The sequence below is a fragment of the Haliaeetus albicilla genome, chromosome 5 (genome assembly GCF_947461875.1).
Source record: "Haliaeetus albicilla chromosome 5, bHalAlb1.1, whole genome shotgun sequence".
Classification (NCBI taxonomy): Eukaryota; Metazoa; Chordata; class Aves; order Accipitriformes; family Accipitridae; genus Haliaeetus; species Haliaeetus albicilla.
The window spans coordinates 16352761-16373416 of record NC_091487.1 but is presented as its reverse complement, the minus strand read 5'-3'; the positions used below and the strand labels follow the sequence as shown (position 1 = coordinate 16373416).

General features: G+C 39.7%; 1 protein-coding gene across 4 annotated transcripts; it reads left to right on the top strand.

Annotated features, from left to right (window-relative positions):
- Positions 1 to 2176: 2176 nt before the first annotated feature.
- Positions 2177 to 19632, top strand: BDKRB2 (bradykinin receptor B2). Of its 4 annotated transcripts, none has more exons than XM_069783534.1 (4): positions 2177 to 2435; positions 7311 to 7421; positions 9094 to 9246; positions 16673 to 19632. In XM_069783534.1, exons 3-4 carry the CDS (start codon positions 9228 to 9230, stop codon positions 17818 to 17820), a joined length of 1167 nt encoding a protein of 388 aa, XP_069639635.1. In that variant the 5' UTR covers positions 2177 to 2435; positions 7311 to 7421; positions 9094 to 9227; the 3' UTR covers positions 17821 to 19632. The 4 variants fall into 4 exon arrangements, with proteins under 4 accessions (XP_069639635.1, XP_069639637.1, XP_009910678.1 ...); XM_069783535.1 differs by lacking the exon at positions 2177 to 2435 and adding an exon at positions 6383 to 6928; XM_069783536.1 differs by lacking the exon at positions 9094 to 9246 and having other exon boundaries at positions 2179 to 2435.
- The last annotated feature ends 1024 nt before the right edge of the window (positions 19633 to 20656 follow it).

Sequence of the window (20656 nt, the reverse complement as noted above, 5' to 3'; positions counted from 1 at the left end):
AAACCTGTTCTCATTCCAGAAAAATGTAACTGACCAAAATAGATGGTTGTTTAAAGCAGAACATATGCCAAGAAGCTAAGGCTGAGTGATGATACAAAAACCCCACACCTGAAAGAAAACTGTCCAGATAAAATTAATTTAGGAGGATCAGACTCAGCCCAGGGCAAGGAAAGCATCCTACATAGAGAAAGTACCCAAATCTCTCCAGTCACTGATTTTAATCAGTAAGTCTTGGGAAAACACTGAGTTTGTAGGGGAAGTAGATACACAGACTTAGCTGTGAGAAAAGCTCTTCTAGGAGCCTGACCAGCACGCACATACACACAGACTGCTTCTCCTCTGAGCATAGCTTGTGTCACTTGCATGGTCAATAGTGCAAATCACCTGCTCACATGGGGACTCCTGCTCAAACACTAAGACTCAAAGTTTTAGGTCCCTGTCAAAAAGCCAAGGACTACTGCCCTCTCCGAACCCAGGAATGCAAAGTCAGCCATAGCTTTGCCAGTAGGGTGGGAAAGAGAAAAACACACTTGGAAAAGGTCAGTGATTAATCAGTAAAATTACCAGGTAAGATTTTTTCCCCAGAAAGTGCTGGCAACAGCCCTGAACAACTACCAAGGCAGCCAATTTTCTCCTTATATTTACTTTTTACTTACTGTTTGGTGTCTTGAATTAACAGAGTCCAATATTCAGATAACGTTCTCTCAGCTTCCTAGAGAAATGCTAACTGAGCAGGAATGTTCCCATATAACCCAGTTCAAAGTGATTAAAGCTTTCACAATTACAGGTTATGACTCTCAGCTGTGGCATCTTGCAGCCATCCAGACAACTCTTTTCTCCAAAACTAGAAAATGATGGGGGAAGGAAAGGGAAAATTTCTTTCACTCACTTGAGTTTGAGCTCTCCCAGCTTTATGTGAAGATGTTGAAGAGTCCACGTTTTAGCCCCTTGATACTTAAATTTGAAGTATATACAAATGGCCAGGTAACTGAGCTGCACATGAAGCCTATGTGTTTGTTACCTCCCCCACATCCCTGAACCACTAATGGTTCCTCCTTTGCAGAGCTTTGCCTCCCTAAAGCTTTTGAGATGAATGCATGCAAGTCTCTATAGCAGACTGGCTGCTGGCAACACCTGCCTCAGGTTCCTGAAAAGGCTCTAGAGCACTCCTCACCTGCTCTTCCAGAAGTTATTCACATTCCTCAGGTGTAACTGAATAGATCTGGCTATAACTGGGTTTTGCCATGTTACTACAAAGGAGCCAGCAGAGTCCCTCCTATGAACACATACAAGAAGTCTTAAAACCAAAGCAGAATTTTGCTGCGCTGTTTGCTGCATAATTGCAAAATTATGTTAATGTTTATACTAAATCCATGTCCAACCAAAACTCAAAATCTAGAGATAGTCCTAAAATGTTTAAAAAAAGAACTGAAAGAAAAATGCAGAATGAAGATCTTTGAGATTTGAGTCCCACGATTACACAATCAAACTTGAATCTTTCACTATTAGAACTAGTATTTTATGGGAAACTAAGCGAAAGGACTGTTCTTTTCTCTGTTCACTTCTCCTTTGAATGAAGGTGTATCCTTTGTGTGGAATTCTGCAACTATGGTTGCCATTTCAGATTTCAGTTTAACTGCATAAATATTAGAGGAAAAACAGCTATGCCTTTTACAAACAGTCTACAATTAGGTCTGTCTTAATTATCTCAAGTCCAGAATAAAAGTCAATGTAGTGGGAAAAGGCTCTGCTCTGTGTCTGTAATTCTGGCTCATATAGAGATCTCATCCATAAGATTGAAGAAACTTTGGTCCAATTTAAAACTTTAAGTGGTATTTGAATTCTTTATTAGTTCTTAGCAGACTGAGTAGCCAGAGATTTCCTCTGAGGAAGAAGAGTGTCTTCCAGAAACATAAACAGTTAATTTCTTCCCAACGAAAAAAGTGTGTTAGATTGTTTAAAGATCCAAGTCCTCCAGAAAGCTGACTTGTTTACCTCTTGATTGAGTCTATCACCAGTAAAAAAAAAAAATGCATTCGCCATTCCCCCCAAATCAGGATCAGATTTGTGTGTGTTTGTGCACGCGCGGGCGTGCTGAGGGACAGTTCTGGAAGCTGTTGTGCAAACACATGACTGTTTTATACACATACTGTGGCACATCAATATTTTAGCTGGATTTGTGTTGTTTACCACCCATATTCAAACATTAGCTGTCTCATACTAAATACAGTCAACAAATGTTGCTTTTAAAATATAGTATGGGAGAAAATCCAGGAATATGATGTCATCAACAGAGGGATGAGTCTGTTCTGTTCAGGGAGGGGCAGAAAACCAGAAGTTAGACTCATTCATACAACAGAAGGAGCGTGGCTGTTGCCGGAGACGTGTTGCACTTCACTCGTTTGTACCTGCTCAGTGGTGAATTTGCAGTCAAGGTATGTGTTTCCACTTCTCTTTAATATGAAAAGTTCTGATTATTTAAATAGAGTATGGTTTGTTGCTTCTTGGAAACAACTTCTTGAATTCTTAATATGTTTGTGGTTCAGTAGCAAAAGAGCTGATGTTATTAGTGTTCCAGAAACACAGAGGAGAAAACCAATTATTGCTAATGTAATTTTGTAACTTGTCAGGTTTTGCAGAGCTGTAGCATTTACAGAAAAATACTTTATGTCAAAGTACCCAACATATCAAAGGCACAGGGCTTTTCAGCTGCCACAGATACTGTCCAGTGTATGGGCTACTGGAGGGTAAGGATTTCTTCTGTCCAGAAGACATTTCCTGTCTCTAATCACACCATAGGCACACATTCTTTCATCTCACAAAAAAAACCACCAGAAAGCGCAAGCAGTTAACTTTGTTTTCAGCTGAGAAACTACCTACAAAATAGCAGGCATAAGCCAGAGGCAATTCGTTTCTGTACATACTGATCATTTTCCCTCTCTTTATTATTTTGATTCTAAACTTTGTGGGGCAGGAAGTGTGTATGCGTACCTTACACTACTAACCTGTCTCGTCTTCACTGACTGAATGTCAAAGACTAAACCTTTGAAATTTTTTCTTATGTTACAAAGAAGAAAGTTTTGGATGACCTTTAAGCAACATTATCAGTTTCTTTCTAACATCTGTATCCAAATAAAAAAATGCAGTAGGAGCATGATTTATAAGTTGCTGATAAAAACAAAGAGAAGCTTAGAACTGGGATTGTAATTAGGATCATATAACAAAAAGACCAAAGGTTGAAATATATACTATACTTTTAGCTATTCATTTTCCATTACTCAGTAACCTAATCAGCCATCTTAGCATAATAATAACAAAATAGCCATAAAACCAAAAGAGTTCAAATAGTTTATCATTAGAATCCTTGTTTTAATACACTGTATGTAATCTTACAGATGCTGTCTCCTAAGGTAAGAATATACTTATATCTTGAACAGCTGTACATATCTTCTTAGGGAAACTAGAAGACAGCTGGGGAAAAAAAAGTCTCTAAGATTGAAGTATCAGGATATTGAGTAATATCAGTCACATGATTTTTATCTTGTCTGCTGTTCTCTGAGAATGTGCAATCATTAAGAAATAAATGAAGAGAAGCATGTTCGCACTTCAAGATCATTCATAGACTTCCAAATATATTTTTCTTGTTTTCAGTGTGAATAATGGAAACACAAAGAGAAGGGATAAATAGACCCAGGTAAATAAAGACTTTGGAATAGCCAGAGCAGAGACACCTCCAGAAAATCTTTGTCAGGTTTTCCACTGGGGCCCACACATGCTAGAACAAGATTAGCTGAGTTACTCAGAGTTACCTGAACATTTTGTACCGACAATCCAACAAAAAAACCTGCCTTTCCTATTGAGTTAGAACTTCCTGAAATAAAAATCTCATTATCGCACTGGAACACAGCTTTAAAAAATTCTCGTAGTTATATAATATTTCTCAGACAGAAAACAAGAGGAATTTGGGAGAATTTTAGCACATTCATTACGAAGACCCTAAAATTCACTGCTTAAGAATAGTCAGTGTTTGATAGTCTGTTTTTCATGGAAAGAACAGGGTAAAGAGCTCTTAGAAACCTAAATCCCACTGTTCTCAAAGTTACAACAGGAAAAAAACATTGCAAGTCCTGGAAAACTCATCAGAGAATAGAGCTTTGTTTCCAAAACAAATTCCCTCCCAGTAACCAAGTCAACAGCAAAAGTACACCTGAACTCATTAGCAATGCTAATCAATATAAAGTTAAAAAAAAAAAAAAAAAAAAGTCATTTAGCTAAAACCTCTGCTTTTCTTTAAAAGTTACACATAAGCCAGCCTTGTTCTATTGTCACTTATGTTTTTTTTAAAACTCTCAGTACTCCATACATTTGAGTTTCCCCTACCTTATCTAAAGGTTTATCTTCCTTCCTTCTTGCATTTAGCATACATACTTCACCTACCGAGCTGAAAAGTTATGCCTCTGCCTGGCTGACACACAGCTGTAAAGAAACATGGTACTTTAAAGTAGAGACAAAAGCTCTCCTTAGCCAGTCCTCTATAACCGGAGTAACTCTGGGTGAGTGAGTAGCTACTAAAGAATCACACCCTGCAGCACAGTCTTTGGGTGCTGAGTCAGAAACCCAGGGGTTGGCAGGCAGATGGCTGAACCAGCTTCTCGCTTCTCAGCTGGCTGGGTGCCCCTGACTGGGGTTGAAGGGAGGAGGGGGCATCCCTGGACCGTGGCAGCCCTGAGGTACGCAGGCTTAACCGCAATGGGAAAGCACCGAGGACAAGAGCACCACAGCAACACTGGAAATTTGGACTCTGCAGGCTGCTGTCTTCAGACAGACAAGGTTGCACCTGCTGGTGATCGCCACAGTGGTGATATATGATTTCCTCAGAAATAATACTACTGCACTGGGACTGAGGGGCCCTAGTCATGGTCCAACACCCCACTAAGCAGTTAAATGTTGGAGAACAGGCACAAATGGGATACAGACCAGAAAAACACAAGGAGCAGTTGCCTGCTGAAAGCATGCTATCTTCAGTCTGATGATAAGCAAGTCCAAAGCATTCAGACATTGTGGCAAAGCTGCTACACCTAACTTCAAGAAAATGCTTCGGTACTCTTGATGTTCCCTGAAGGGGTGGACTTGACTTACTTTTGCTGCTGTGCTGTATTTACCTCCCCAACATGTTAACTCCTCAACTTGATTTAGCAAGGTTGGGCTCATTTTTGTGGTTCCTGCAAACAAATCTGATCATCCAGGTTTGCAGATCCACTAGTGCCGAGCTTTGCACGCTACGGTACACCAGAGTGGTGGTAGTGTTGCAAACAAAAGCAGATTTCAGACTATGGCTAATTTGCAGAGAATGGAGCTGTCAAAATGCAGAAATCCGTTTCTCCCACTCATGTTATCTGAGATTACAGGTAAACTCCACATAAAAGAGAGTGAACTATGGTTAGAGGTCCAGGTCTTTTTGGTATTAACACGACTTATACATGCATGCCCAGAAGCAGAAGTGGCCATAGCTGGTTTTCCTACTGCAGTGTTCCTACTTTGGCAGAAGGGAGTACGCTGCGGGCATGCTCTTTGGGACCTGCACCCCAGTGTCTCTGGAGGTGCTCTGTCCCTTTGCCAGGGCTATATGGTTTCCTATCAGCTGTCTGACTGACTTAAAGGCTGCTGCTCTGAAGTGGCATGGGGTACAAAAAAAGGGCAGCAGGTTCCCCTCCGGAAGGGCGATGTGACCCCTCTGCCCACACACATGGAGCAAAGCAATAACGCAAGGCATTCTTGATGTGAAGGGTTAACTGCCTGCAGATAGTGGGCAGGCCAGTAAACTGGAAGTGTTTCATCAGGTCCCCTGAGCATTTTCACAAAAAGCAACTGCGAAGCCTTCATCATTCAAAGGTGAGACCTGATTCTTAAACAAGTAAGTAGGAAGACAGAAATATTGCCATATATGTCACTAGGTTTTAGCTCAGGTCTGCATGCACCTCTCATCTCCTTCTCCAGCAGTCTTTCCCTACAACAAGCTGTATTCTACACTCCCTGTAATATATTTGGCTTTTGCTTAGATTATAAGCTCCTTGAGGCAAATCCTGTCCCTGTGCTTGCACAGCTTTTGCACCTTGATTTATCACTGAAGCCTCCGGTCATCAGTATAACACAGACAGTATGGCAATATCTGCAGAGCAGTGCTCCGGGTCCTACCTGCTAGACGGGGGCAAACAGCACACCATGCAAGCAACCAGATGAAGGGACATAAAAAGGGATACAATTAACCACACAGGCTAGATCCTCAGCTGGATTGAATGCTCACAGTGCCATCCACATCAGCAGAGTAATGACAGTTCATAGCAGATGAGGTCTTACAGATCTGTTAGCAGAGATGAGTGATTTGCTCACCGGTAACCTGCTTACCAAACATGATAGAATAGCCACATCCTTTTTCTGGCTTCTTTTTCCAGAGGGAAAGGTCTGTGAATGGCTTGTTTTCCTAGCTGTGAAATTAGGAGACAAGAAAGAAACATACACAGTGCGTGTTCCCTTAACTATCACAACAAGTAAACTTTGCTCCAAGTCAAATTTTAGCTTTTGTAACTGTACAGCTTGAGCTCAGTGCTGAACTTCAGCCAATGAATCTTGCAACCAGTCTAGTGTCATCAGGTTATTTATTATAATGGTCTCATCTCAGTCTGTGATATCTGAGCTCAAGGATGGATTTCCTATTTTAGACTGAATCTGGAGACCCCTCCCACATGCACCTTGTGCAGGATCCTGCTTTACCTGCTCAAGACCAGCTCACAGATGGCTGTTCTCCTTGGCATCACCCAGAAAGGTTTGCTGTGCCTGGGCCTTCCAGCGCTGGGCACTGGAAACATGCAAATGACTTTCTCCCAGAGTAAACAGCAAAACAGCAGGCACATGGTCCGTGGCACTAAAGGTGACCACGAAAATTTTGCTTTGTGGAAATTCTCTCTCCTCTCTCTCTATACTCACATAGACATATATATAGACACACACATATATACACCTATACAGACAAACACAGACAGACATTTATTAGCATCTTGTCAGAGAAGTAAAATACATGTTCCTCTACATAATCATGTTATCCATGCAGCCCTGTCCTACCCATTACTAGGGGACAGTCCTACAAGGAGCATCCACCACTTTCTTCCTCATTCCAATTTTTACTTTGTACAAAATAATCAACAAATATTTTCATCAGACATTTCTGATGTGTCCATCTATTGGGATCAAGACTGTTGTGTTTGTTTATTTCTTCTCCTTTTCTTGGGCAAAGATCTTTTTTTTTCTTCTAGTTAATGCCAAAATTTTCAAGTCATGAGGATCTTGGACTATCCCTCATGGGCAGATAGACAAGCAAAAGCAGTTATCTTCTCACAAGCCTTCCTTCTGTGTAGAGATTTACAGTAAGTAACAAAGTCAAATAATGAAGAAGGTGGACTAGCCATTTACAAGAACAAGAGCACCAGTTTAAAACTTAGGAACTTTCTCAATAGCTCTACTCTTTTTTTTCTCCTCTGTGAGTTGCAAGTTCATTTTCAAAGTGATATTATTCCAACCTGGTTAAAGTAGTCATAATGAATCAGACATGAATGGCTGGGATATTGTTCACAGGAGTTCTAAATTATAACGTATGCGTTTTTTTAAAACCAGCATGTACAGGCATGTTGCATAAGACAGCTGTGTGCTCTTACCTTCTGCTTACATCATTCCTCTGAGAAACCTTTTTTTTTCATTAAAAGAATCACCTTATAGCCAAGAAATTCCAGCCAGCTGGCTCAGCAAAAGAGACATTTCCCAGAAGCAGAAGGAAGTAAAAGTAACAAAGTGGAGTTGGTTTTGTGTAGGTGTTTCCTGCAATGTTTTGGAAATGTTAGTCTTTTTTGGAAATATAAGAAGGCAGCAATTTGTTTTCTTCCACAATAGATGTAGTCTACAAATTGGCATTCGAATCATGATTACAGCTCATAACTGTACAGTATGAGACATTTGGAATTTGATTCTGCTATACTTTACATCATGTATCACTATAGACAGGTTTACTGTATAAGTAGTTTCCACTGCACACTTGTGTCTGTTTTTTAAAAAAGAGTTAAACGGATGTCCTGGTTTCAGCTGGGATAGAGTTAACTGTCTTCCTAGTAGCTGGTACAGTGCTATGTTTTGAGTTCAGTATGAGAAGAATGTTGATAACACTGACGTTTTCAGTTGTTGCTAAATAATGTTTAGACTAAAGTCAAAGATTTTTCAGCTTCTCATGCCCAGCCCGCGAGAAAGCTGGAGGAGCACAAGGAGTTGGCACAGGACACAGCCAGGGCACCTGACCCAAACTGGCCCGCAGTGTATTCCATACCATGGGACGTCCCATCTAGTTTAGGAACTGGGAAGGGGGGGCGGGGAATCGCCGCTCGGGGACTGGCTGGGTGTCGGTCGGCGGGTGGTGAGCAATTGCCCTGCGCATCATTTGTACATTCCAATCCTTTTATTATTGCTGTTGTCATTTTATTAGTTATCATTATCATTATTAGTTTCTTCTTTTCTGTTCTATTAAACTGTTCTTATCTCAACCCGCAGGTTTTACTTCTTTTCCCTATTTTTTCCCCCATCCCACTGGGTGGGGGGGAGGTGTGAGTGAGCGGCTGCGTGGTGCTTAGTTGCTGGCTGGGGTTAAACCACGACAGTGGAACATATTCATAAGGTTTGACTTAGGGTAAATGGACTCTGGTCAAATAACTAAAAAATCAAATAAAAGTTTTACTTTAAATACAAGAATCAAACAATTTCAAATTTTGGACTATTTTGAAGCTAGGTAAAATAAGAACCCAAACTGTGTGTACTACCTAGGTTTTACAACACTTTAAGTGAAAACCCCAGATAAAACTCTCATAACTTTGGTATATTCCTGATCAGGCAGGAATCCCTATTCATTATTTGTTTTGGAACCCTTTTGCCTTTTGGGAAATTAAACCCCTCATTTTCCCTTCTTTCCTTCCTTCTATCCTTCCATCTTTCCTTCCTTCCCAGCAGCAGCATTTCTCCTCTGTTTGTTTTCCTCAGCAGCATTATGTTCTCTTCCAGAACTCACATCCACTCATTTCCTCTTCACTTGTTCCTGCCCTGATATCCTGCCATGAGCCTTTGCTGCCTGCTGCAGAAAACTGTCACGTGCAATTCTACACAGTGCTTTATGTTCTACTGCGGTTCCAAAAGTGATGGTACACAAGCTCAAAGGTGACATGATTAACTTAAATAGAAAAATTTTTCAAAATTAATGAAGCTAGTCAGAAGCCAAAATTTCTGTTTCACAGAAAAATTGAGGAGGGCAGAAGGAAGAACTTAAATTCCTATCTAGAATCAAAGAATCTTGACATTTTTAACAAAAGCAAGAAACCAAAACATAGAACACATGCACACACAGGAGAAATCTGCCTGGGAAATGCTAGCACAGATTAGGCATTTTGAATGAGGTATTCTCGTTCTTAAACAAATGCCTGGGGGATAAACTGTAGTGAGTTGGGCTCTTTCATTCTCTCTTTTTGGAGCTGCTCCACTTTGTAAAGATAATAAACTGTTTAGTTGGCCAGACAGAGCAAGAGTGAATCTGGGTCTCCTGCTAAGCTGTTAGCAGTCAGTATGTCTCCTCCTTTGTTCAAGATCAGAAATGACATCTTTAAAATATTTTCTGTTAAATTCCCCAAATCTTTTGTGAAAAATCTTTCTTTTAAAATCAGTTTCTCCAGAAACTTTCTGGGTTTATAGTAATTTTAATGGGAAAATTCCCAAAATTCCCATAAAAAGAAAATTCCCCTCCTCCAATATTTCATAAAATATCTCCTACATAGCTGTAGTAATGCTTGAGTGTGAGGTATCAGAAAGTGTGATCCATTAACTATTACCACTGTGCAGCCAGGAAAAGGTCTCCGATCTTGTGTCAGTCTGTAGAGCCACCTCATGAAAACCCAACACCATGTGAATGCTCAATCTTTGAAGGATCTTTGGGTTCTGTAAGCTTTGGGTACAATAGTTCTTTGAAGGAGCTGTGGCATATACTAAGGGAATCTGTCTCTAACTAAATTCTCACCATGGTCGTTTTGTCGGCTCTGACATTCTGGAAAGAGCAGATAGACATATCTGGTGAACACCAGTGCTCAAAACCCATGTATACAGAGTGAAAAACAAATTGTCTGCACCAGATTCCAGCAAGGCTCTGACATCTCCTGTTGCTAACAAAGAGACAACAATAAATTAATACACAGTTTAATTTCAGAACACTGGCAAAGCATGAAAAGGCAAAAATAAAATTGTCATCCAAACAGACTGTTGTAAATCGGAGCTGTAGATCACACTACTTCTCAGCTGGAGAATTGTCCTGAACCTTCCAGACCTCTCAGTGTTGAAAGCCACATCCATGTTTTTACAATTTAATCACCAAATCCCTATCAGCATGTATTTGAATACTTAGTTATTCCAATAGAAATATGGTGTATTCCCACTTAAGAATTGCTGTCATTAGAGTTCACCTGGGTTTTCAGCAGAAAAGCAAACTACATTTGGATGTATATCTAATTTTTATCTGCTGTGACTATTGAGGTATTTGCAATACAGTCTGAAGTTCACTATAGTTACTCACACACACATGCCATTTCCAATATGTACATCTAATTTTGAGCTTTCCTCTACGATATACACACTGTGGTGATTTTAAACCACATCTGAAGACTGACCTCTTTCCAATTACAAATGCTTTGTGTACTGGCTAAGTCAGAAGCAGATACATGAAAATAATATGAAATGACTGTCCCAGCTGCTCAAGCAACAGCATAGCAGGACATGTTTGACCTATGAAGGGCAAGGCAAAATGGCTTTCTGAAGTTTAACATTTAAGAAGTGAAGCACACTCCAGACTACACTTCTTCTTTAGAAGGGAGCTCACCAGTGCTTGCACTGCTGAACTCTTCCTTTAAGGGACTCTTAAAGGAATATGAAATTTAAAAACAAACAAACAAACACAAAACCCAAAAACCTACAAAACAAACCACCGATTCTTTTAGTAAGGACAACCTGCCAGTTAGACAATGAGTATCACGTCATGCTTGTATTGCCTTCCATGGCACAAATCAGTGATGCTGGGGATCATTCACTGGGATGGTCCATGAGAAAAGCTTTTCAGGAGGTTGAAATCTGAGTTTATAGTTTAACGTAGATTTTGGGATATGTCTACAGCTGTTAGAGGTTCTAAATTGAACTGAGACTGTCTCAAGAAGCCCATGTGGTAGAGGTGCTAACTTGAACAACCTGGATAAATATCATCTCCTCTGAGTTCTACCTGCTTGAAATTAAAGATGTAATTTCACTTGAACATTATATAGTTAATCACACTTTCTAGCCTATTCTGTTGTCAAAGCCCAACATGCTGTTTGAAAACTGCACCATTACTCAGTGAAGCCATCCGTATATCACTTTGGTGGAAGGCATTAAGAGAACACAAGGCATTATTACTAATTTATAGAGAGGACAGCTTCTGCCTGTGATGCCCTCTGTAATAAGGACTCCTCTGCTTGCACAGATGCATCAGCATGTGGCTCAGCAATAGAAAAAGTAGTAGCGACTGAAACGTTGCCAGCTGCTGGTGGGGATGACTTCGTACCTGCAAATATGTTTTGCAGACATAAGGCAACAGTTTGGAACATCTTTTATGTTTTTGAAAAATGCAACAGAGACTTAATCAACTCCAGAGTAAAACAATCAGTTACCTGTATGATAAGAAATGAGGAAAGCAGCAGCTGTCAAAGAAATAGTTATTAGGCTTTGGGATAGCGACCAGTAAGCCACACATACTACGAGGTTCCAATCTTTGCTATTGGAGACAGTCAGGCTTTTCTCAAAGGCCATACTTGTGAAAGCCAGTGGTGAAAATGTGCAGGAAATGCTACGTTATTGCAAATACCCCTGACAACAGTGTACACATGATAGTGATTGGAGGCACTGGAGATGGCAAATCTCTGCCTTTTTTCTAAATGGCTGCTACAATGTTCTCAAGGTGCTAGAAGCAAAGTGCTTTCAGAGCACAGAGCCAGTTCATCTGAAAAGCAAATCTCACCATTAAGTATTTAGTGCAGAAAGGGAGCAATATTGACAAATACTATCTGTCATTAGACCTTTACATTTTGCCTAGTCATGAGAACTTAGAGCTGCTATCCAGGGAAAAGAGCAGTATTTCAATTACTAAGAGAAAGGAGTGGCTAAACTGAGCTGAAGAGGTCTGGTAGGAGTAATGCAACAAACCGCAAACCTTTAAAGGACATCCACGTGCATATCAGTGAGAAAGCCTTAAGTGGAGGTTTGTGCACTGCTGAACAGCTCTTCTATGCCTTCACTGCAGCAAGGAGCATCAGTTACTACATCTTCTTGGGGAAAAGAAGTGCTTCAGGACTTACAGTTTTTCTTCTTATTATTCCACCTCTGTTGCTCTATTGATATTGTCCAGTGGTTTCTGCAGGATATTCCCATTGTTCTCTATAATGAAGATATCAAGCAATTTATGTCACTCACGCTTCGTCAGTGCTCTTCTATCTTTCAGACTGAGATCAACCCTGTAACTACTTAATTAGTTGAACTCCAAGACCGGTTCTGAGAACCTGCCCTAGGAACAGTTTCTCCAGCCCACCTCTCAAAAACTGTCATCAGCCAGTTGAAAATTCACCTATTTCTTTTCCAACTTAGCTGGTTTTGGCATGGTACTTGCAGTAGTTTTAATCTATCTGGGTTTCAGGAAAGGTTGTTTTCTAGAGCAGGAAATTATTACTTTAACAAAGAGATATAATCTAGGTGCCCAAGCTACTGCTGACAAAATCACTAGCATTTTATTTCTTTATCACTGGATACAGGTTACCTTAGCTATTCACTGGGCTCAAGGTATTGTCTGCCACTTGATAGATGCATTGTACTGTTTGATAACATCAGACCTGCCATTTCACATGACATCAGACTTCTGCAACGGATATTGAATTGGTGTCACAACATTAGTGTGTTCTAGGGATTTCCCTTCTTAAAAAAAAAATTAAAAGAGATTAATTGTAGGAATATATATATAGGAATATCATAATATATATAGGAATAATATATATATAGGAATATCATAAATCAGGCAGGTTTTGAGCTGCTATTTGCTGTAAATTAATTCCCATTTATTGTTTTGCTATTAGTCATATGATGAGGGAAAGGCATAGAAATTGCCAACGTAACCTTTATGACCACTCTCTGAATTACTAATGAACATCTTATTAAATATGTGAATACATCCAACCTCAAAGCAGAAAATAATGCACGCACTTACAATTCTTTCTGCTGGTTCACAGCCTGCTACCAGCAGAAGAAACAGCTTCTGCTAATTGCATCACCCAACAGAACCTCTCTGTTCTCAAATGACCTTTTGTTGATTATCCATTAGTGTTTTGCTTCCTATGTGTTTTTACAGTGTAAAGTGTCAGCATACACAGAAAGGGTGACTTGAAACTGCAGTTTGCAATTTGTTAGTGACATCTCTCACAACCACTAAAGCTCGGCTTTGAGACATTTAAGTGTTTATGACTACCAGCACTTTGATGCCAGGCTTTGCTATGGGAGATTAATTAGAGAAAAGTATGGCTATCTGAGGTATTATTTAAGAACTCAGAACATCAAAGATATCAAAAACTTCAAGACAAAAATGAGTTGCAGTTAATAGGGGACATAGGAGGTAACATTTTATGTTTCTATAAATACATCAAGTGTGAAAGGATAATGGAGGAAAGTCTAGGTCTCTTACCAAAAGGAAAATTCAACTAGTAACTCAGAGAATGATGAAAAGTTCAATGACGACTCTGTGTTAGTCCTCTCAGAAATGAAGATTGTGATCTGATATTTAAAATGATTGATTTGTACAATTGGATCTATATGAATCGGGAAAGAACAAATTAAAGAATATATGGAGTTATGCAAAGTGGTAGGATCGTATATAACCCATCCTGGCATGGTTCAGGAATTAGGAGAGGAAATCCTTGCTATCAGTTTTTATGTCTGTGAAACCAAGGAGAATAGGGACATTTTAGAATCCCAAAGAGGGCAAAACACAGTACCTATCTTTAAAAGGCATAGATAGCAGGACTCAGGAAATTACAAATTTACAAATGTCATTCACATTTAAATACATGGAATACATGGCAGCAACATCTTAAATAATCAGTATATCCACATATGGAGGATAATAAAGAATAACCATGTGATAAGGAACTGCCAATATAAACTTGTCAAGAATAAAGTTGTGTCAGACTAATCCAGTCTGGCCTAATGGATAAAGCAGAAGCAATAGATCAAGCATTTCTGGGTTTCAGTGAGGCTTTTGGTATTGTCCTGTATTTCATCATGCTGAAATATGAACAAATAAAGTAACAGAAAAATGCACTATAGGTGCAGGTGCTCTGCTATGCCTGGAAGGGCTCAAATAAAAATAAGATTTCTAACCAAAGCATTTACAACCTAAAGTAGTTGCTTGCACCTGCAAGATGAAAAGAGGACATAAATCAGAATATTTGCAATGTTGTGTAGCATGCACTGCAGATGGCGTTTGCTTTCAGTATAGGACAAATAAATCCATATCCACTAGACCTAAAAGCTCCAGATAACCAGTGTCACCAAAAGCACAGGTTACTGAACAGGTGTCTACAACATGTAATGCTGTGTAATAAAGAGGGTCCACCAACCCATTCTCCAGATGCTGGTTGAAAACAATCAGAAATCAAAAGGATACAGGTGTCTCAATATTGAGGTGGTTCTAACAATGACAAGGTTAATGAAGAGGCAGGATAGAGGATAGAGAAATGTTCCTGCAGTTAGATGTGGGCTTGAAAAATTGAAGTTTTGGAAGGATGAACTTGGAGAATGAGAATATTTATGTTGTCATCCAGTTTATGCAAATGCTGTCCTTTGCTCATGTTATGAAGGATTGGAAATGTATGTTGCTGGCATTTTGTTTTGTGCTGATTAATCTGGTTTAGGTTACCTTGTCTTTCAAAGTTCTTAGTCCCACTTGCCTGATTTGTTCAGTTGTCCTGTCCTGCCTGACACCCCTGTTATAAATTTTACAGTATAGAGAGAGTCTCCTTCATTACTACCTTTACTGTACCCACTAAAATATGGTCTTTATCTTTTCTTTTGGTTCTCAAGAACTACAGTGCTTAATTAGAACTAGGTACACAAAATATGACCACCATTTTTCAGTAATACTGCTTCCAAGAGCTAAATGTCTATATGCGTATCGAGCACTAACACTTATCAACCAACAAATTCAGTAACCAGAGCACAAATGAGAACCCCATCCTTTCAGGAATTACAGATGTGTCCCCTTTCTACTGCCAAGTTACCAGCTGAATCAGACAAATATCTTAATTAAAAATACATCTGAAAATCTTCCAATCAAACCATAATATAAACAGTGGTATTTTAAAGACCTGGAAAAAGACGAACAGTATTTCTGTCACCCACTCCAGAGAAATATATACAGATCTGGGAGGCCAGTCTTGCATTTGAATAATATCTCAGCATTCATTATCTGAGAGCACAACAATAAAAACCAGTTAACATTTTAACAGTACTGAGTGGATGCTGCATGCTCAACTTCTGTTTGGTTTTAGCAACATTTAAGCACATATCTGACATTTATGCCCATAAATACCTCCCTGTAAGACCCCAATCTGTTCTGGCCCATAGAATATTTACAGTACAGCACCTGGTTTTCAGACTGTGCTCTTGCACCCAAACTGGCTCACTGCAGCCTGACTGCAGGCAGGTCCTGGCTTACATGATGGCCACCATCTTTGCCAAACTGCCAACCCACCCACTGCAGACCTATTAGAACCAAGTTCCCTCACAAAGGTTGTACCATTTGTCTCTTCTGTGACTTGCTTGCAGAAAGAGATTGTAACACAGAGGCAGAAAAACACAACTGATTCCAGTGAGAAGTTGAGAAAGGCACACTGCTTGCGAACACTGATTTTTGCTCCTGTAGCTTTCTCAGTGCAAACTAGAGCTGCAAACTATATGTCTGCTGTGACAGTCATAACATTTGCGAAAACAGTATGGTAGTGTTTGGGGAGGAAGCACCACTGAATTCCACCCAATTGTTGCTTTGCTGGAGAGGGTGTAAAATGTTGAGGGACATGCCACAGAACTAGCAGCTTAACGATGAGCAACACAAGACTCACAAGGTACATCTGTCCTTTCGGAAACTATGGCTATTGATACACAAAGATAAGAAGAGAAAGTAACGATGAACCTCCTCAAAGAATAAAAAAGACTTGCTGCAGCTTGGTTCTAGTGAATAAAGGCTGGTAAAAGTTCTTTTCAGTTAACCTGTTGGTTACAATGTCTGCTGTTACTTTGTCCCCTCGGTTTCACCCACTTAAAATTGGTCCACACAGTCCATAGCAGTTTAGTCTGTGAAACTCTCTGCAAGCATGCAGGGTATCTACGAGACAGCAATGCAGAGAATTGTAGCCCATTCAAAGCCATGCCTTTTAGGACAGTAAGAAAAGCAGAGCCAGCTTTTCTTATTGTGTCTCTTGCAGCAATCAGCTAGATGTAGTAATCTCATGTCACCTTTTTCTTTTTCTCTGCACAGAAATGGTTTCCATCACAACTGAAAACGTTACACAACCTTACAACATCCCAGCCACCCAGGAGCTCACAGTCAGTGCACCAAATTTCCACAATAATTCAGAAGTGCATCAGCTGATTCAATATAAATGTATTAATCCAGATGTATGGAAATGGCTACGGGATTTTCAGCCTGGATTCCTCTGGTTTATATTTATTCTGGGAGCAATAGAAAATTCCTTTGTCCTCATCGTCCTGTGTTTCCACAAGAGTCGCTGCACAGTGGCCGAAATTTACCTAGCAAACATGGCATTTGCTGACCTAATGTTAGTCTGTGCTTTACCTTTCTGGGCCATTAATATTTCTAATAAATTTCAATGGCCTTTTGGCCTGTTCCTCTGTAAAGCTGTCAACATAATGAGTAACATGAACTTTTATTCTAGCATTTATTTTCTGACACTAGTGAGCATCGACCGCTATCTGGCCTTGGTGAAAACCATGTCTCTTGGACGGATGCGACGAACTGTCTGTGCCAAATGGAATAGCTTTGTCGTCTGGACATGTGCGTTGCTCATATGTTCACCTGCAATGGTGTTCCGAAATTTACATTATTACAAAGTATACAACATCACAGCCTGTGCTCTTGTTTACCCAGCCAGCTACTGGGAGCCTGCAAACAACTGTTTGCTGAATATTGTGGGCTTTGTGATCCCACTCTGTGTAATTACCTACTGCAGTATACAAATCATCAAAGCCTTACGAAGTAGTGAGCTACAAAAAATGAAGTTAGTCCAGACAGAAAGGAGAGCCACCATGCTGGTCCTTGCTGTGCTCTTGCTGTTCATCATTTGCTGGCTTCCATTCCAGATCAGCACGTTCATCGACACAATCCATTACCTCACACCCACTTTAATATGCCTGGAAGAAATCAATGACATATTGACCCAAATAGCTATATACTGTGCCTTTAGCAACAGCTGCCTGAACCCAGTCCTATATGTAATTGTTGGGAAGCACTTCCAGAAGAAGGCTGTGGAATTCTACAAGGACTTGTTCCCAAAGAGGTGTAGAAAATCACAGTCTGTGCAAATGGAAAACTCCCTGGACACTTTAAGAACTTCCATTTCAAGTGAATACCCAAGGAAAAAGTCTGTTTTCCCATTACCACGATAGCACGATTTGTTCATTACAGGAAAAAAGCCTTCTAACATATCAGTCTCCACTAATATCCATCTGCTACCGATCCACAGAATAAAAGTGGTAGTATTCATCATTTGGGGGAAACGAACGGTTTGACCTTAATGGAAGCTCCATACAGAGACCTGGTTTTGCATATTTTTGCGTAATTTTTGTTATTGCGTATTTTTCATGATTGAATCCTACTTTGTAGCATACTTAGATTTTCACGGCTGAATAATATTTGATGCATGTGTCATTTGAAATGTTCACATTTCTAAGGTAAGCATACATGTACATACAGTTCTCTGAATAGAACCCCAGTATAGAAGCTATTGTCAGGATTGTGCAACTACTTATGGTACCCATACGGTTTGTTAGACTAGATTTTGACAGAAGGGACTTGTATTTGATTAAGTTCTGGTAAATGAATCCTGTAGGACTATTATTCAAATGGATTTTCAGGTGTGGCCATCTTCTGGGCTTTTACTTTCTCTGTTCATTCATCCAAATCTATTTTGATTGTTTGATTGACAAGCTGTGCCTTTTTGCAACTTCTCTGCCCCTGCTAGTTACAGGTTTACATCAGCTTGTATGTACAGAAAGTAGCTCAAAAAAGATAAAGCGGTAGTGGAAGGAAAGCTGCAGCCAGCTGCATGAAGTTAACTGCGTTTTCTTTGTAGCAGGAGATTCTTTACCCCTTCTGCATTGGGGTAAAAGCATTCGCTTAATCCTTTTGAGTTACATTCATAGCTACACTTCAGCTCAGAGACTTCATTTTTAATAGTCATAAAGCATAATTGATATTTGTAATGCTATTTAATGGAAATATAAAAGCTCAGCACAACTTGTGTAATCTCACATGTAGAAGAAACTGAAAATATGAAGGAGAGCATCACCTAACTGCCTTAGAAATTTAACTGAAGCTAATAGGAGTCTTGAAAGTTTGGAGTATTCAAGAATGGCCTTTTCAGACTCTAATAATACCCAGATCTTATTTGTAGAGTTAATCTGAGTGATTTTAATACAAGATAGCTTTTCCCCAATTGGACTGGATTTATGATCTAAACTGAGTTTACACAGATGATAAACTCATAGTGTACTGAATTGTCAGTATGCACTTTTACTTCTAGGAACCTTGATTGAAAACTGAGTTGAAAATGATCAGAAATCTTCTGAAACTAACAGAGCCTTTGTTCTTTTCAAAGCACTTAAGGTTACAGCCTTAAAACCACCAAAGGAAATGGGAGTTTGGTGACATAAGTAAACTCAGACGGTGACTGCATGGTCTTTATTCATCAGAGCTAGAATGGAGCAAAAAAGTTCCATTTAAGATGGGAAATTTGTATTAAACTTTCAAATAATTAAACCCAAAAATGCTTTAGAAGTGTGTGGATGTGCTATAAAAACCATGAGATTTAGATCACTGTAGATGATTTATAGACAATTTCCATAGGTTTTCTGTAATAATCTAGTATAATCCTATGTCATAAATACTTTTATTGTTCATTCTTTATATTGTCCAAGACACCTATAATGAAACTCTGCAAGGCTTTCTGCTATCGCCAGTGTTATCAATACTGTCTCGTTCATGAGCATACTGTTCACACAACCATTAAATAAAAGGAACTCCATACAGAGGTTATGGAGGCAATGGAAGAGATTTTTGAGTATTTGGTACTGAGAAGTAAAATATAAAAATGTTATTATATTAATATGACATTAATTTAAATCATGTAAATATATAGACACATTATTGTGCTATGCAGTAGGCATGTACGATGGAAAATAAACTACTTTAAGAAATGAGATTTGCTGGCATTTTCTTCTCTAGCCTGTATCCTGTTCCTCAGCAATGACTAGTCAGAAGTGCAACTGTTGCAGGTACTTTCTTTCACTTCCAGTTGTGCCAAAGGAAAGTGAGATGAAACCACAGAATTTTAGCTACCTTCAAAGCTTTGGGTCAGCTTTCTTTTCAGGGCCCATTTCCAAGTGGTGCTGGCCACCCTCAGTCCCTTTGGAAGTTAAAATCTGAATTAAGGCAGCTAAGGATACTGAAATCTTTTCAGTAGCTTTTCTCTGCCTGCTAGTAGGTCAGGGTCCCATGAAACAGCAGATACCACTTTTCTTTGTGAGGACCTACAGAAGAGCCTATAGGCGCTGTTTGCAGGATGGACCCTCTGCCTAAAGTCTTTGCTCTTCTCTCAAAGCACACAGACACCAGCAGCAATGGAAAGCCCCTGCAGAATGCACAATGCCAGCTCACGGACTGTCTAATTCACGTTCTTGTCCACTTTCCAATACATTGTACAGTATTCGCATGTACCATTTATGCGGGTAAGAAAAAACCCCAAGAAATGAAGTGCAATGTCCAAGCTACATCTTACCTACTGGCAGTTTACAGTCACACTCAGACGCTTGGGTCTGTCCTGTTCTCACAGAAACAAGGCAAAATATGAGAAGGGTTCTTAGTAAAATGAGGGCAGACTTTGTCCTGAGGATCTCAGAGCTGGACATGTCAAACTGTAATTGCATCACATTTTTATTCCTCTTTATCCTGTCCCCCTCCCACATCTGCTCCCAGCTTCCCTGTTAACCTGAGGCTGCCACATCATTATTGAGACTTTGGCCACGCAAACAGTTGACTTTGCATTCAGTGCGATGGAGGTGGCTGGGGACCATTGCCACGGCAAGGATATCAACAGCCAGTTGATATTTCTGGCCTGCAGTAGGTACAGGCAGGAATAATTCTCATCTTTTCACTGTCTAGTTTTTCAAGTTGATTATTGGCTTCACGTGAAATGCAAAATTAACGATCTTGAAAGCTGTTAGC